The 17,738-nt window shown below is 36.8% G+C and overlaps 2 protein-coding genes across 5 annotated transcripts in view; one reads left to right on the top strand and one right to left on the bottom strand.

The window, feature by feature from the left end:
* qin overlaps positions 1-17,738 on the top strand; it is a 256,680-nt gene that overhangs the window by 27,047 nt on the left and 211,895 nt on the right. For 3 of the 4 annotated variants that reach the window (XM_069832744.1, XM_069832725.1, XM_069832718.1), the window contains 2 exons: positions 1,118-1,324; positions 6,849-6,929. In XM_069832744.1, the coding sequence (XP_069688845.1) occupies positions 1,118-1,324; positions 6,849-6,929 (288 nt within the window). The remainder of the gene's footprint in view (positions 1-1,117; positions 1,325-6,848; positions 6,930-17,738) is intronic. The other variant, XM_069832733.1, reaches the window with a different exon arrangement.
* Positions 8,827-17,738, bottom strand: part of LOC138708858 (uncharacterized) — a 98,404-nt gene continuing 89,492 nt past the window's right edge. The window contains exons 4-5 of the mRNA XM_069839119.1: positions 13,906-15,329; positions 8,827-10,437 (exon numbers count right to left, since the gene is read on the bottom strand). Of these exons, the coding sequence (XP_069695220.1) occupies positions 10,129-10,437; positions 13,906-15,329 (1,733 nt within the window). The 3' untranslated portion in view covers positions 8,827-10,128. The remainder of the gene's footprint in view (positions 10,438-13,905; positions 15,330-17,738) is intronic.

Raw genomic sequence — 17,738 nt, 5'->3', positions numbered from 1 at the left:
TGGAGGATGTGAAATGGACAGACAGACAATAAGAATGGTGAACGGGAGAAAAGTTCAGAGCAGAAGATGATATCAGATTATAGACGACATCTAAGATATATGGATTGTATGCAGAGCCTTTAAGAAAGGCAGAAAATAATAAGAGAATGCTAGGTTTACAGTAAAAGACCTCCCTTGGCCAGAAAACTGAATAAATGAATGAATGAAGAAATACAAGCAGCTTTTACAATGAGATTTGCAGCTTTAACCCTCACTGCTAAAGGCCTGAAAAGTTTCCATTTTTGCACCAAAATTCCGAATGCACTCTCGCCTTTGCGTCTAGCTCGACATAACCTTTTTGTCGTATTTTTCTTTAATTTCGTTTCTAGATTACCTGTATGGGAATGGCTGCATCAGGTACGAAAATCTGCGTCCCCAATCATGATACATGGTGTATGCTCATTTTATTCTGGCAAAGTTCTACCTTCTGGAACATGGAGGTGGTACTGTTAATTCTTTTCCCTATTGATAAAGTTTCAAAAATAGCACCATCATTATTTCTTCCATATCCCCCAACATCAATACATGTAAACTTACAATCATACAATACAAAAGCACAATTGAGTATGTATGTATGAGTAAATAAATAAAGTAAGTTGAGCCACTTCTTTTTGAGAGTTTTATGTGCATAGGCTTCCCATTGCAAAGCATATTTACCTCTCTGTATCTTCATCATCATCCAAGACTCTTCCTACAGGAAGTCATTCTTCTTCAAATTGAGAAGGATCCACGTTCGTCGCAATGCTGCCCTCAGAAAACTGTTTGGTTGTGTGAGTTTTTGTATTGTTGTTTTGGTTGTGTGAGTTTTTGTGTTGGTGTTTTGGTTGTGTGAGTTTTTGTGTTGGTGTGAGCCTAAAGGTTCGTGTTCGCATTTGTATCTGTCTCGGTGTGCGCAGGCCTATATAAGTATCTTCTCTATTGAGAGTAGATATTCGTCGCAAGTTTGCGTCCAGAAAGGAATAAGATAGTGGTTTGTACTCAGAATCATTTAATAGAATAAAGAGACATAGATTCTGCATATCCTGGAGGGAATTTATGTCTTCCATCCCATTGTTTAAAATCGTAACCTTGTTTCCAGGTCCATAAAGCTGGCAAGGCCCTTTCCAAGCACCAAAAGTCGCCAATAGAAAGTTCATCCCTGCTGTCCTCACCGACGATCATATACTGTGCTGAGCACCAAACACAGAAACTAGAGTTCTTCTGCAAAGAGTGTGAAGTGATGGTGTGCTCGCACTGTATGATCTGTCAGCACCAAGGACATTCAGCCATGACGAAGAAGCAGAAGGTAGCACTCATCCCCTCTCAAATAACTTATTTTTATTTTGTTTACCGTTATAATAGCTAAAGATTTGACATTAACACTTTTATACGTTACTTGTTTGTGGACACATGTATATAAATATTTTATTTATTTTTTTTTTCATTTCTCATACCATAGCTCGCTAGTATGCTTAAAGCTGCAGCAATTCACCTACTTTTCTGTTTTAGATAGAAGTTAAAAAATTCTCCATTACATACTAAGTAGCTGGCATTGATGTTTGGTCTCAGTATAAGAGATGGTTGTAAGGTCGGAACATTAGAATTGCAATACTTGGTGACGGCACTTACCTACTTTTCTACTCCTGCAGTGGCTGAGTGGTTAGACCTCCAGCCTGTCACGCAGGTGGTCCCAGGTTTGAGTCCCGGTGAGGTCTGGGTTTTTTCATTGAAAAAATCCATAGTGACACTTGTGGCGGACAAGGTTACAGTTGGGATTTTTCTCGGAGTTCTCCCATTTTTCTCCGTGTTAGGCATCTACATAATTCCATCACCATTTTTCCATTCTGTCATCATTCCTTAGCATTCCCTGATTGCCGGCTGTTGATGCATGGAGGGTGCTACCCTAGGGACAAGGGGGTTGCCTGTTCAAAACCTGGGTACACAGCGAACCTTAGTTTAGTCAGCCAGTGTGAATTTGCGAATGCACCTAGTTTGAGGGTTAGTGCAATAGATTGTAATAGGTCGTAGTGCTGGGCCATAGTGCCCCCTTCTGTAAATTCCATTCCATTCCATTCCATACCTACTTTCCTACTACAGATAAAAGTTATAAAATTCTCCACTACATTGCCACTTGGCACTGATGTTCAATCCCAATAACAAGAGACATGGTTGTTGACAGAAAAAATTAGGGTATCAATATGTGACAAAGTGGTTTGTTGTCGAAGGAGTTTGGTTTCTCAAATACCTGCCATTGCTGAAACATTGTGATCACTGAAATTAAGTAGTTGCAAATTCATTCACTTCTGAGTTTAGAGTAAGTATCATTACTTAAGCGTGTAAATAGCTCAGTCCTTTCCAATTCAGGTTGTAAATATATTTTTTTCTTATGTAGACTTTACGAAGCTTAAGGATGGACCTATAACAACAAAATATACTATCAACCTATTAAGGTAATGTATTTTGACACAATGAAACTATATTTTCATATGCTGGTATTATGCCCGTTTTGGAATGGTGTGCTCCGTCAGTATTGATGACAGATTTCACCACTCTGAAATAGCTATATGGCGTATTTAAGATATATTACCTACTTTAATATTTTTAACACTATGACATTTTACAATTTACATGTATATAGTCCTCTCATTTACAGTTGAATGGTTAAATAATGGCTCACTTACTTACTTCCTTTTAAGGAACCCGGAAGTTCATTGCCACCCTCACATAAGCCTGCCATTGATCCCTACCCTGAGCAAGATGAATCCAGTCTCTATCATCGTATCCCACCTCCCTCAAATCCATTTTAATATTATCCTCCCACCTACGTCTCGGCCTTCCCAAAGGTCTTTTTCCCTCCGGCCTTCCAACTAATACTCTATATGCATTTCTGGATTCGCCCATACTACGTGCTACATGCCCTGCCCACCTCAAACGTCTGAATTTAATGTTCCTAATTATGTCAGGTGAAAAATACAATGCGTACAGTTCTGTGTTGTGTAACTTTCTCCATTCTCCTGTAATTTCATCCCTCTTAGCCCCAAATATTTTCCTAAGCACCTTATTCTCAAACACCCTTAACCTATGTTCCTCTCTCAAAGTGAGAGTCCAAGTTTCACAACCATAAAGAACAACCGGTGATATAACTGTTTTATAAATTCTAACTTTAAGATTTTTTGACAGCAGACTGCATAATAAAAACTTGTCAACCGAATAATAACAGGCATTTCCCATATTTATTCTGTGTTTAATTTCCTCCCGAGTATCATTTATATTAGTTACTGTTGCTCCCAGTTATTCGAATTTTTCCACCTCTTGAAAAGATAAATTTCCAATTTTTATATTTCCATTTCGTACAATATTCTCGTCACAAGACATATTCATATACTTTGTCTTTTTGGGATTTACTTCCAAACTTATCTCTTTACTTGTGTCAAGTAAAATTCCCGTGTTTTCCCTAATCGTTTGCGGATTTTCACCTAACATATTCATGTCATCCGCATAGACAAGCAGCTGATGTAACCCGTTCAATTCCAAACTCTCTCTGATATCCTGGACTTTCCTAATGGCATACTCTAGAGCAAAGTTAAAAAGTAAAGGTGATAGTGCATCTCCTTGCTTTAGCCCACAGTGAATTGGAAATGCATCTGACAGAAACTGATACAACAGCTTAAATATGCTTTCTCTGTGACTGATCTTGCAAGAAAGAATCTATCACAGGATTATAGTCAACTGCTATTTTTAGTTGATTGATTCTGTCATGAGCACGACAGTCGAGTTGAGGCATTTGTGTGACATGCAAGTCATCATGATTACTAAATTCTACTTTGCTATGCCTTGTTTCACCTGCTTGAAGTTTTCTTTTCGTTTGTTTTTTATTGTGTCCTCGTATTCGGAGATGGACAACTTTTCTATAGCAGATTTTTCATAATTATTCCTAGCATTTATTATGTACTGAATCAGTGATCTATACAGTTGACCAGTGAGTAACGACAGAAAATTTAACATCAAATGCTTTGAGTGTTTTGATAGTAGCATTGAATCTTTCCAAGAGATTACCCCACAGCTAGATAAAATAGCAGTTTTGAGTTGCTGCACTTGGTGGAGGTAGTCTGAAGCTTTACTTGATTCACAAGGTTTCTCTCTGACTCATTTTTCTCAATAGACTTGAGTAGTGCCATAACTTATTTCCAATCTCTATTGAGACTTGTACATGCATCATTATGGACTTAGCAAGTCTGTGATAAGTGTGATAACGATAAATTTTTTAGAGTTTGATTTTCTGGCTTTGTTAAAGCTTTTGTAGTTCATTGTATCAGTGAGTAGAACTAGAAAACACTCACAAACGTTTTGAGGAAGCTTGAAAAAGTGACTACTTTCTTCACAGCAACTTGCTTCATACTATCCCATTAAATTCAGAGGATGTGCAGAGCAGTTTGTATTGAGATGTTGAATTAAACTGGCTTGAAGTCCAGTGTAAGTTCTGACCATGTTTGAAGCATTGTCACATTAGTATGACTGTCCCCTACAGTTTGTCGTGTCAAGATCATAAGACTTTAGCACATCTAAAACATCTTTGAAAACTTCTTCTGATTTGTGATGTTGCAGGAGAAGAGAAACAAAAGTCTCTCCATAGAGTGCTCATTTTGTTGTACATATACGATAAAAATAATTATTTCTAGATCTATGATATTGTATCAGGACTGGAGTCTACAATTAATCAATAGTACTGCTGAACTTCTTGAATTATTTGTTTGGTAACTTTTTTTCGCCATTAGTTTAAGGAGTTGTTCATAAGTCATCATCATCATCATCATCATCATCCTTGCATGTATTGGCCTAGTGGCCCGTTACGGTCTCTTGCCAATGCTTGAACGGTCTGCCCAAGGCTCTGTTGCCCACAGGATGGTAATTTAAAATTTGGTGTGGAATTCTAGAACAAGGCATTCTGATGACATGTGATCTCCAGTTTTGTCTGTATTTCTTTAGGTATTCCATAATCGGTTCAATCTGCAGTTCTTTCATAATGTCAACATTTTTAAAGTGATCCATTCTCGTGTATCCTGCTGTACGATGCATAAATCTCATTTCTGATGCCGTTAATCTTTGTGAATCAATATTACGAATCGTCCAAGCTTCACTACCAAAACAAAGTATAGATCTGGCCAATGTTTTATAAATTCTGGTGCGCATGTGTTTTTGTACTAAGGTTGGTTTGAATATCTGATTAATTATCCCCATTACTCTGTTGAATTTAATAATTTTCTCATTCAAATCCTTTTCTTCTTCATATTAAATTTGGTGACTGAGATAACTAAAATTTTTGACTTGTTCTATGATCTTATTATTGATGCATATTTTGCTATGGACTGGTTCCTTTCCTAAAAAAGCCATCACTTTAGATTTGTCAGTTGAAATTTTTGTAAACCAAACGTTGTAAATTATCTTCTGAAGTTGCCATAAACATAATATCATCAGCAAATAATAAAGTATCTATTTGGGACATAAGTAAAAAGATAAATATAAGCAGTACTATAGTTGAAACATTTTTTTTACTGGAACTCAGCTATTTCAGAAGCCCTCAATTACTTCGTAATTTGTTTCCTTTACATGCTTACTGCAAGCAGTTTCATCTGTTGTCAGTCTTCCTATTCACAATCACTACACATATGGAAGTGCATTGAAGTCTCGTAGAGGGGAACCAACACAACTGATGAAATCAGCATGTAGTATTATTATGGAAGTAATGGAACATGCAGTGAATAAAATAAAAAACACAGAGGGAGGAGAGAAAAAGGGGGGGAGGAAGAGGGAGAGAGATATGTTACCAGGGTGCTGTGAGTGTTGCTTTAGGGCAGTGGTCGTCAGCACTCGTTGAAATGGGTAACGGGTAAGGAGTGTATCAGAATATGCACCGTCATGCAGAATGCAGAAGCGAGGGGGAGAAAGCACACCTGCCAACAGCCACTGATGCACTCTTAACCGCAGATAAGAGATGCTAACCTGAGGGTGCACTGTGCTGATGACTGCTGCTTTAGGGAGTAAACATTTTGTGTTATAGGAGTTTATGGGCTGTATTAATTTCATTATGTTAGCACTGTTGTAACACTCAACATGACCCTGTTGCAACATGAACTAAAACCATCAGCCTTAATGCATGTGATCTGGCATAGGATTTTTCATTGAAATATCCATAATGGCATTTGTGTGGTGACAAGGTCCCGCAGTTAGGAGGTTCTTTCATGTGCTCATGTTTCTGCACCTGTATCATTCCATTAATATATCTTTACCATTTCATAGCATTTCCTTGACTTCTGGCTGGCAAAATTGTGGAGGAGACTGGTTAAGACATGAGTAGAGCTGCCTGCTTGCAACTTGAATACACAATGAACTTTAGTTCAATCAGTTGACCTAGGTTGGAAAATGTATTACATTATACCAGGGATGATCTTCATGCTGTGTCTTATGACCTTACCAAATGAAAAATAAAAATAAAATACTCAACATTATTAAATTCCACCATGGAAAGTGAATGGAACATTCATTAGGTTCCTCAGAAACAGACCAAAAAGCTGGTTTTATGTGTTTATCAATAAAATTATAATAAAGCATTTTGTACCACTATCCTTTTCCTGTGTGCCATCCATCATCTAAGTATGGTGGGAACTGTAATTTACTATAAACTGGTGTAAGAGACCATTGTTTCCTAGTGGTTCTCTTTGAAATTCTGTCATTGAAGAAGAGCTTATTGTCTCTTCTCCTTACGTTTCAAAAATGAGACCTGGTGTTACAGTTCATAATTGATATGGGTTTATGCGTTCGGATGATTTCAGAATGAGGAAGATATGGAAGGACTTGACTCTGCAAGGGAGAAGGCTGTAGAAGTCCTGAAGAGAATGGTCCACACCCAGAAGGTAGGGCACAGTTCTTTTTCTCTCCTCTTGATAGTGCTGAATATACGAGGCCTGTTCAAAAAGTTCCGGAATTTTATTAAAAATCTATCTCTAGGCTTACCTGTAATTTATTGTGCATGGTCTCCCTCAAAGTACTCTCCTCCCCAGTTGATACATCGTTCCCAATGCCGTTTCTACTTCTGGAAGCAGTCCTGGAATCTTTTTTTCTCTATGATGTGTAGCACCATCTGCAAATTCATTTTTATCTCATCTATCACTTCAAATCATCGCCCTTTCAACGCGGTTTTCAACCTGGGAAATAAAAAAAAAAAATGTCCACTAGGACAGGTCAGGTGAGTATGGAGGATTAGGCAACACAGTCATTTCCTTTTTGGCGCAAAAGTCGCGAACCAACAGCGATGCTTGTGCTGGCACGTTGTCATGATGCAAGAACCACGAGTTGTCTCTCCAAATTTCATACTGTTTCCTTCTCATATTTTCTCTGAGACATCGTAGAACTTCCCGATAGTACCGTTGATTAACAGTTTGTCCCTGTAGCAAAAATTCATGATGGATTACTCCTTCATTGTCAAAGAAAACTGTCAGCATGACTTAGACATTAGATCTAACGAGCTTTTTTTGGTCTTGGAGAACCTTTCCCAACCCACTGGGATGACTGAACCTTGGTCTCAACATCGTAACTGTAGACCCATGTCTCTTTATCAGTTACAGTTTTCTTAAGAAACATTTCGTCCTCATTGGAGCGATTTAAAAGCTCTTCACAGATTAAGACGCGATGTTCTTTCTGCTCTTGAGTAATGAGGCGTGGGATGAACTTGGCTGCAACATGATCCATTCCAATCTTCTGGCATGCACAGTTTCGTTGACTTGCATGACTTTAGTGTTGTCGGTAGACATTGAAGGTTGTCCTGAACAAGGCTCATCATCAATTGACATCCAACCACTTTTAAACTGCTACATCATTCATGGCACTAAGTACGGCATAACACTCATCACCATAGGCTTGCTGGAGCATTTGGTGGTCTTGGTAAAGGTTTTATCGAGTGTGGCGCAAAATTTAATGCAGATGTGTTGCTCCTGTAACTCGGTCATCTCTAAATTCGCAAAAAACACAATGCACTGTTCTACTCAAAACAACATCCAACAATGACTAAGAGGATTAAATGAATGCATCTTGAAGCAGTTTCAAATCAAAGTCAACAAACAGGCGTACCAACCACATTTCACTCCGGCACTCCATTGGCTCGAAATTATGAATGTTCCAGAACTTTTTGAACAGGCCTCATACACTGGCCGGCAAAAAAAAGCGTCATTAAATTAAGGAGGTTTTATGATTGTAGAAGGATATGTTCAACATTGTTGAAGATGTTTATGTTAAGAATTCATAAAATACCACCCCATGAGCCACTTTCTTCACTGTAAGTGCCAGGCCGTGAGCATTATGATGTGCGTTTTCTGTCTAAAGTCAACATTTTTCTTCAGTTTCTCTTTCGAATTTGGTAAGTTAAAATGCATTCTAATCGAGAAGATATGAGAGCTTTCATTTTGGTTGAGGATGGATGAAGCATTCGATTTGCCGCTAATGTCACCTGTGCTTTGTTTGGAAACACTCAACATGTCCTATGGCAATTCTGTGATGATGAAGGATTTTAGGATTGGAAAGGAGTTTTGTTATTTATTTAATAATATACTAATACATTAATATATCAACAGCAACATCAATTTCTATCTAACGGTTACTGTTAGAATATGAAAGTTGCTAGAACCGAATTACTTGTTAAATTAAGTTATTGGGAATTTCTCTTGCTTAGGAGGACCATGAAAGAATTGCTGACCATTATTAATGAAGAAAGTTTGGGTTCCTCTGCCTTAGTAGATAATACAAATAACATCATCATACTTAGGAAACAGTTTTATTACAAAATACAAGCTACAATGCAAATATAAATTAGAAAAAAGTATTTCTCCAAGTTTTGAACAAGATCTACAAGTTATCTTGCATATTGCACATGTTTCAAGTGACTAGATATGTTGTTACCATCACAGGGGTATGTAAACATGTCGATGCAATCTTGGGGGTGGTGTTTATTCTTAATTGGAGGTTATGGTGTCATGAAAGAAAATTATATTGTACGTCATTGAGAGAAATGATGGATATTGCATACACCCCATAATTCGATTACAATGGCCTCATCACATTGCAGTCTTGTGTGTTGTCAGTCAGAAGTACTCGACATGTACCTCTTTATGACATTTGGCTTTCTGAACCACACACATTGTCTCTATTTACAATTACATTAAGTTATGATTTTCGAACTAATGTTCTCTGCCACTTGAGATTCTAATGATTTCTCCGTTGCACGTAAACTTAGGCAGTAATATCTTTTTATGATTGCAGCTTCTCGTGTTTAGGCTATTTTTATTGCATCTTCATATTTATAGTTCACTAAAGTTGTTCTTTGTCCTCTAATATTTGTACTAATGACAGGAAGTTTTGCTGGAACTTCTTCATTGCTGGAAATATATCAAATAGCACGTCATAGTAATGTTGAAAATTACTTTATCAGATGAAGAGGAATAGGACATTTTTTATTATAGAAGTTGTAACTGAATTCATATAGGATTTAGACTTGATCCCTCGTCCACAGCCAGTGCTTCTGAGATGTTAATTTTGAAGCAATGGGATTTGCCTGTACCAGTTTGGGTATTGTATAGTAAAAGTCTTTATTTTAATGACAAAATTCTACTTTGGTAATTATAGTCAGAATAAATTAGCAACGGTTTTCATTGCATATTGAGATTGAAGAGAAGCTTCTTTTCAAAAAAATGGATTACAATGTTTTCTAAATTCATAATTTTCCATAATTGTAATAGCTTACCAATAAGCTTTCTTCTCTTCATTCTCCTTATGTAAGGACAAAGATTGATTATTATTGATTCAAATTTGAACTGTGGTGCTGTTGTGATTAAATAATTCACCAGCATAAATTTGGACTATCACATGCTTGAAATAAGTTATAAATAAAAGAGGATATTTTAGTGTTTAATTGCTGCTTATGATGTTCTACCTGGACTCCATGAGATTACTCGAATTTGAAGTTTAACAAAAAGCAACTCCAATTACTATTTCAGTATATGAAGGTTTCATGAATGCTACTGTGAGATTACAGTTCTATAGTTCCCTTTATATTATTTATTTTTATTGCTCTTTACTTGGAGTTGCTGTCTCGGTTTTATTCGAGTTTTTAGCATTTTTCTTATTTTCCAATTCGTTAAACTTGAGTGTTAGGTATTGGTCCACAAGGGGTCCAGCAAAATCTTCAGGGAAGCTGGGTGCTACTGGCAGAATGTATTTATACAGCCTCTCATTCAGAACATATAGTTGTGGTGTTGATGAACATTTTACATTGAACCACCAGTCACATGTGAGACCAACTTGGCTGAACATGGTTCCATTTGGACAGAGAAATGAAGCTTGTCCACCGTTGAGATCGCAGTAGTGCCAGACCTGTGGACATTATTGATATGTAAATTAGAAATCTTTGTTGTTGTTTAATCTACTGTCCGAAGAGAAGTCTGAACCCCACAAGTGATACCAACAAGGCACCACTTACGAGACAACTACACCTTTTCCAGTTCTATTTCAGAAAATATCAATTGTATTTCAGATTTGTCATTTGTATTTCAGATTAGTCAATTCAATTTCAGATAGTATCAATTGTATTTCAGAAAATACCAATTGTATTTCATACTTGTCAATTTAATTTCAGATAGTATCATTTGTATTTCAGATTAGTCAATTCAATTTCAGATAGTATCAATTGTATTTCAGAAAATACCAATTGTATTTCATACTTGTCAATTTAATTTCAGATAGTATCATTTGTATTTCAGATTAGTCAATTCAATTTCAGATAGTATCAATTGTATTTCAGAAAATACCAATTGTATTTCATATTTGTCAATTTAATTTCAGATAGTATAATTTGTATTTCAGATTAGTTAATTCAATTTCAGATAGTATCAATTGTATTTCAGAAAACATCAATTGTATTTCAGATTTGTCAATTGTATTTCAGAAACTATCATTTGTATTTCGGAAGTTATGGTTGGCACCTTATTCTCCAATGTTAAATCCAATCGAGATCATTTGGTGTAAAGTGAAGATGTATGTAAAAACCCATTTTGGAATTCCTGACATCATAGCTCCTGATGTTGCAGGCAAATTTACCTACTGTAGAGAATAAAATTGATGAAGCAACACACATAATATTGTTGGCGGTGATTGTGCTCGTGCAGTGCAACACAGTACAATTCATTATGCTGCAGCTTTAGCTATGGAGAATATGCCTGTCTGACTAAAATGCAATTAAGTTAAGGATTTTTTAAATCCATTTTCCATTTTTTTAAATATATGTTAAAATCTCAAGTAATCCTACATTTGTTATTTTGTAAAGTAAAAGTGACTATGTAATCTTAAATGCATTGCTTATTTTCTGAAATACATTTGATACCATCTGAAATACAATTGAGTAGCTTAATATCAAAGACGGACATCTGACCTCAATCGAAATTTAGATAGCTGTGGTTTTTTATGCAATTTTTCATGTTCTATCCAGTTATAGTGAAACCATATGCAAACCCTAACACTACATTCATAAAATAAATTGTGTTAAATATTACAAAGAACACTGTGAATTAAAAAATTGCCTCTAGATCAAAACTATGGAGATGACAGATGTCCTTCTTTGATATTAAGCTACTCAATTGACATATCTGAAATACAATTGATACTATCTGAAACTGAATTGACAAATCTGAAATACAATTGATATTTTCTGAAATTAAATTGACTAATCTGAAATACATTTGATAATTTCTGAAATACAATTGATATTTTCTGAAATACAACTGGAAAAGGTGTAGATCAGAAGGTAATGGAATATAAAATTCTGAGCTCGAAAAGTTATGTATATTTAGTCAACTGTCAATGGACAGGTCTGGACCCCACAAGTGACACCAACAAGGCATCACTCATGAGGCAACTAGGCCAGAAGATAATGGGATAGGTTAGCCAATTTCTTTCCCCCTCCATTACATCACTGACTAGATACATATTACACTAAGAAAGAGTTATGTTGGTGTTAAATTGTGGAAACCTTTCAGAATATTTATGCATTGGTTGAATTGCTCTATCATCTTTGTCTTTCTTATTTCCGAACAATAGGATGTTATGATATTAAATATTTCCACTAATGCTCTTAAAGTAGCGATCCTTGATGGTCCTGTCTACCTTTTAAATTATTTGCGATGAGAAGAGAATACAGATTCGGTTGTAAGTTGTCATATGAAATGTATTGGAAACAGTGGTAGGCAGTTTGAACAACACATGCGAACAGTATAAGTGCGATACATGAAATTATATATTTGAAATAAATAATTTTGCAAGGAGAAACTAACTTCAAGTCACTTTGTACTTTCCCAATTGCGTACTTCTCATTTCCATTACCTTCTTATAGTTAGTGACACAGTTCATCTGCCCTGGAAGGAATGCGGAGTTGGGGTAGTAGTTTCGCACTAGTAGTGGATAGAGAGAAAGTTAGAAGTACAATGTAGCATGCATTATAAAAACATTGATTTACCAATTCCGTGTCACGTTACTATGGAGTACACTACACATGAAAGTTATATTGCTACGCCTTAACTTTGAATATATATTTACTCCAGCAATTCTATTAAGCAAACATTCACCTTCGTCTTCCAAGTACAAATTAAGAGAGAGAAATGGTTTTTTGGAGAAAATAGAAAGGGGATTAAGCAGAGGATATTCACACCAAAAGTACCGTTAGCCAGCCTCTTGCTCCAAAGTTAGCCTCACACCCCTCTAAACAACACCCCAAACTTCCCCAAGGTTCAGGGCAGATGAGCTGTGTCATCAACTGTAGAGTACTATTGGAAACAGTAGGGGAAAGAATACATCTTTGATACACACGTGAGTTTGTCTCTATGGGTTCAGTAAGTTTTCCTTCATTACTTTTATATATCTCAGTCATATCCTTGATTATATTAATAATCTCCCTCGTGATCTCGCATTCTTGTAAAAACTACCATAAAACTATTTAGGATATCAAAAACTCTCTCAAAGTCGAAGATTACACATGTGCAATCTGGAACTTAGCATTTTGTTGTAAAATTGTGTGAAATGTGCAGTATATGAGATCCATGTAGTTTATATTCTCTTGGTATCCTACTGGGTTTTCTAGGAAGAGATTCGATGTGTGTTTTAATTTGATTTGGAATGATTCTTGATAATACTGTACTCGGTAATTGATAAAAGATTTGATAATTATTATTGGTATCTTCTTTCTTTGGTATGTAATTTCAAATAAAAAAAAAAGTAATTTATTTCTTTCAGTCTTTCAGCATTTTCTCTTCCACTCTTATCTTTTGGATCAGGATTTATTGTGGCTTAGAGTGTAAACCTGCTAACTAACGAAAAGGTAATTTTTTTTTAGTTAGCAGGTTACAGTCTAAGACAACATTATACGGAGTTTTATCACGTATGATGCAATTGCCTATAGGACGAGCTTTAACATTATGCACTGTTCTCAAAAGATGTGTTGGAATTCTTAAACTCTTGTTCAAATGAAAAAAAAAAAAAAAAAATCTGTTCATGGTGCATGTGGCTAACAAGTGTAACAAAAAGCTGAGCAGTTATATGATAAAAAAAATTGCACAAATAATAGATAATATGTCTTGCAAAAAAATTAATCTGAATATTTATCTGTTTCCTTCCTATGGTCAATTAATTTACAAGTATTTACGGACATTAAGTTCTTTTTAAACGGTTTTTGAAGTCAAACACCTGTTTGACTTGTGTCATGGTAAAAAAGTAACATGTTTCTACAAATATTTGTACATTTTGAAAAATTTAAAGATGTTTTATTCATATACCATAAGTGGTATATGAACTTACCTGACAAGACGTTTCAGGATCTCCGAAGAAGCCTTTGTACCTCTGGTTTTTGCAGGTAAAGCTAGTTTCTGGAATTCTCGAGTAGGTTGGATAGTCTATGCCTGGGCGTCCTGGTGTGCCTCCTTCTGTTGTGGGATCTGGGAAGATCTGCGTTGTGGTCTGGCCATGGTAATAGTTGGACTGAGGTTGCTTAGTTGCATAGCCATATGTCTGCACCCCATCAACAGAATCTGTTACTGCTTGTGGTTTCTTTGAAGCTAGCTTGCCTTTCGTTGATGGTTTGCTTTCTGGAGTATCAATAACCTCAGAGCTATAGTCATAATTCTGAAGATCATTGACATTCTGAGCCAGGGAAGGAACTGGTGCTAATGTCGACACCTGAGGCAGAGCAGGCTTCGGAATGGGAGTTAAGGGACTGACCAAGATTTTTGGAGTGGGTTCTGGTGGGCTGGGGTCATCGTAAGCCTCATAGTCTAAGCTTGTTACTTGGTTTGGTACAGGCGTGGAGACTTGAACCACTTTGCCTACATAGTTCTTGGGATATATACGGATGATGGTAGGGTTAGCATTGGTATAGATAGGATTGGGACTTGAGCTAATGGGTGTGTCCACTGACTGGTAAGCCTTATATTGAGGAAGACGACTCAGAATTTTAGCCAGACTGGCAACAGTGCTGGTGGGTAGCTGGCTGGTTTGTCGCAAAATGTCCACAAGCTGTGCTGTTGTCTGCTCTCTATTGTTAGGGGTCACTGTTGTGGGCAGTCTGCGTATCGCTTGCAAAATATTCAGAATCTGCATTATAGTTGTTGCTCTGTCAGTGTCATACTTTATCTGTGGTGTTGGCTGTTGTCCTGTGTAGTCTTTGATTGGCTGAGTCTGATAGGTTTGTGACTGTTGGTAAGCCTGCACAGGTGGAAGATCTTTAATTGGGTGTGTCTGGTAAGTATGTGTTGGTTGATAGATCTGTGCAGGTGGAAGTTCTTTAATTTGTTGAATCTTGTAATTCTGTGGTGGTTGGTAGGTCTGTGCTGTTGGCGACTCTTTAACTGGCTGTGCTTGGTAGGCCTGTGCTGTTGGCAGCTCTTTAACTGGCTGTGCTTGGTAGGCCTGTGCTGTAGGAGAATCTGGATATCTGTTACTTGGAGAGAAAGGTCTAGGTGCAAGTGCTGGCCTAGAAGTGTAGCGGAGGAGGTAAGTGGTGGGCACCACGAGATTGCCTTGGTATTGTGGTACTGCTGATAGCTTGTTGCTGGTGACAGGAGCCACCTCCTGGTACTGTGGTCTGTTGCCATAGTTCTGCTGTGCAAAGTAGAATGTCATGTATGGAATTAGGCGTCGGAATCTCTCGTTCACTTTGATTGCTGCAGGATTTGTACCAGTAACATTTTGTGCTGTTACCAACTTGACTGTTGCTAGTGTTAAACCTGCAACACAGGATTTATTTATCATTATTTAAGTGTAATTATTTAAGTAAATTATAAAGTTAATAGAAGATTTAAACTTTTTTATGCTTTCGAAACTTATTATATACTTTCCATTTAAGGTTTTTAACTTATCTATTTATCTCAGATTTTTATTGTTATACATTGTGGAATTGTTTCAATACAAACTAGGTTCGCTAAATCTGCTTTTCTCCCGAAGAATAATATGAATTAAAAACACTGTTCGTGTGTTCCACTAGCAATTTCTTAACGCGCGCGGGGGGGTGTGTGTGTGTGTGCGTGCATGCATTTCTTTTTTACAGTATATATTTCAACATGCCCCATTACATAGGTTGTAATATTACATGTTTTGACATTTCTAGATAATTACATTTTTAAGATTGCAAATTTACCAGTTGCGTAATCAATAAATATCTGTGTGATAAGATATACGATGAGAATAAAATTATAGTTAAATACCATTCCAAATTACGAATCCTTACACCTTCCTTCTTACAAACTTACAAATTACATTAGCATTATTAATTCAAGATTATAAGACCCTATGATTACCCTAGTTACAATTTTAAATTACATTAGCAGCAATAATTTAAGTATATATCACTCCTACATTTTCCTAGTTACAGATTTCAATTCAATAAGCAATAAACACACAAAAGGATAAAGATAATACACCAGTAAGTTACACAGATAGATCAAAAGACATTAGGGACATGGACATAGTTCCACAGTATCAGTTTTACAAATTACACATACAATTAGAATATAATCATCTTAAAATATAATTACAAATTACCAAACCCCACATAAGAATAGAAACACACTAAATTATAATTAAAAATTATCAAGACTTCACTTTCACTATCCTATTTACAAGTTTTGCAATTTCACTGTCAAGTTTGATGTTTCACAGAATTGTGAAGTCTATACAGCGGACGAAGGTCGAAAATATTTGGAGGTAGTTGGAGGCCAGTGCTTCGCACATTGTTGGACACTTGCCTCCTGCTTCTTGGATTTTTCTTATCATGTCGTTCCTTTGTCTGGTCACTATGCTACAATCAAATATTACGTGACTGACTGTTCCTGCTGTCCACAGGGGCATATGGGAGACTCTATTATTCTAAATCTGTGGAGATTTGCCCTCAGCTTTCCATGTCCTGTTGTCATTGCTGTGAATTTCGGGAAAATGGGGTACCTTTTGGCTCAGCCTCCTCTTGACTGAGGGGAGAAAAGGCTTTGCTTATCCTTCCTTTCGTCGAATTGGACCATTGTTGCTGCCACATGTCGAGCCCCCTCTCCTTCTCTCGTGTCAGAATAACTTCTCTTGGTGTTTTATTGTAGACGACTTCACTATCCTCTAACACCGCTGCTTTCGCCAATCTGTCTGCTAGTTCGTTGCCCATTATACCAGAATGTCCTTTGACACAACCGAAGTGTATTATCCACTTGGATTGTGTTAATTCTATAATTTTTGTTTTTATTCTCTCAATTATTCTGCTCCGTTTGGATTTGTTACTCAGTAGGTCTAATGTTATCTTGCTATCAGTGTATATGGCGACAAGCTTCTCTTCGTCTGATCGGTATTGGATTCCTTGGAGCGTTTCTAGTACCTTTATGACTGCAATCTGTTCACCCTGGTTGTTTGTACAGTTTTTGTGTAATTTGTATTTTAGTTGGTGTGTTGGGTTCCCATTCTCGAATATAATTCCTGCTGCTCCTACATTTTCTCCGGTCTTGCTACCATCGGTATACACTTCAGTTGGATATAGGGCTCCTTGTTCCATTTCGTGAATGACTGGTGATTGTGCAGGATGTCGCCAGTATTTAGGTTCCAGTGGGGAATCGTATTCCGCGTTGTCGACTCTCGTTGCCAGGTAAGTTTGCACTTTTTCTTCTATTGTTATGGCTATGGGGGGGGGGGTGTGTCAGCTAGTATGCAGGAGGCATCATAAGAAATAGTCCGGTAGGCTTTGGCTATTTTGATGTTGATGAGTCGTTGTATCCTCTTGAATTTCGCGAGGTTCTTATTTTTCTTAATTGCTTCCGCCCATGCTGGTGCTCCGTAAGTTAAAATAGGCACAACGGCTCCTTCATAAATTGTCTTGAGCGATTTGTGACCTAAGCCCCATTGTAGCTTAGCTGTTCTTGCCAATCTGTTTATCAAAGTGAGAGAGTTTTCTGCGACATGATCTATATGAGAAGTGAAGTTGAATTTGGTGTCTAGGTATATTCCTAAGTTTTTAATTTCCTCAGTTTGAGCCAGCCTTTTATGGTTCAAGTAAATGCTGACATTTCTGTCCTTGTTCCTTTTCCTTGTTATGAAGAGAGTCTTAGATTTTTTGGCGTTAAATTCTATTTTGTTTTTAGTTGCCCAGTTCTCGATCTTCTTGC

This window comes from Periplaneta americana, chromosome 1, assembly GCF_040183065.1.
Source record: "Periplaneta americana isolate PAMFEO1 chromosome 1, P.americana_PAMFEO1_priV1, whole genome shotgun sequence".
NCBI lineage: Eukaryota > Metazoa > Arthropoda > Insecta > Blattodea > Blattidae > Periplaneta > Periplaneta americana.
The sequence above is the reverse complement of the archived record's forward strand: the minus strand, read 5'-3'. Positions and strand labels throughout refer to the sequence as shown.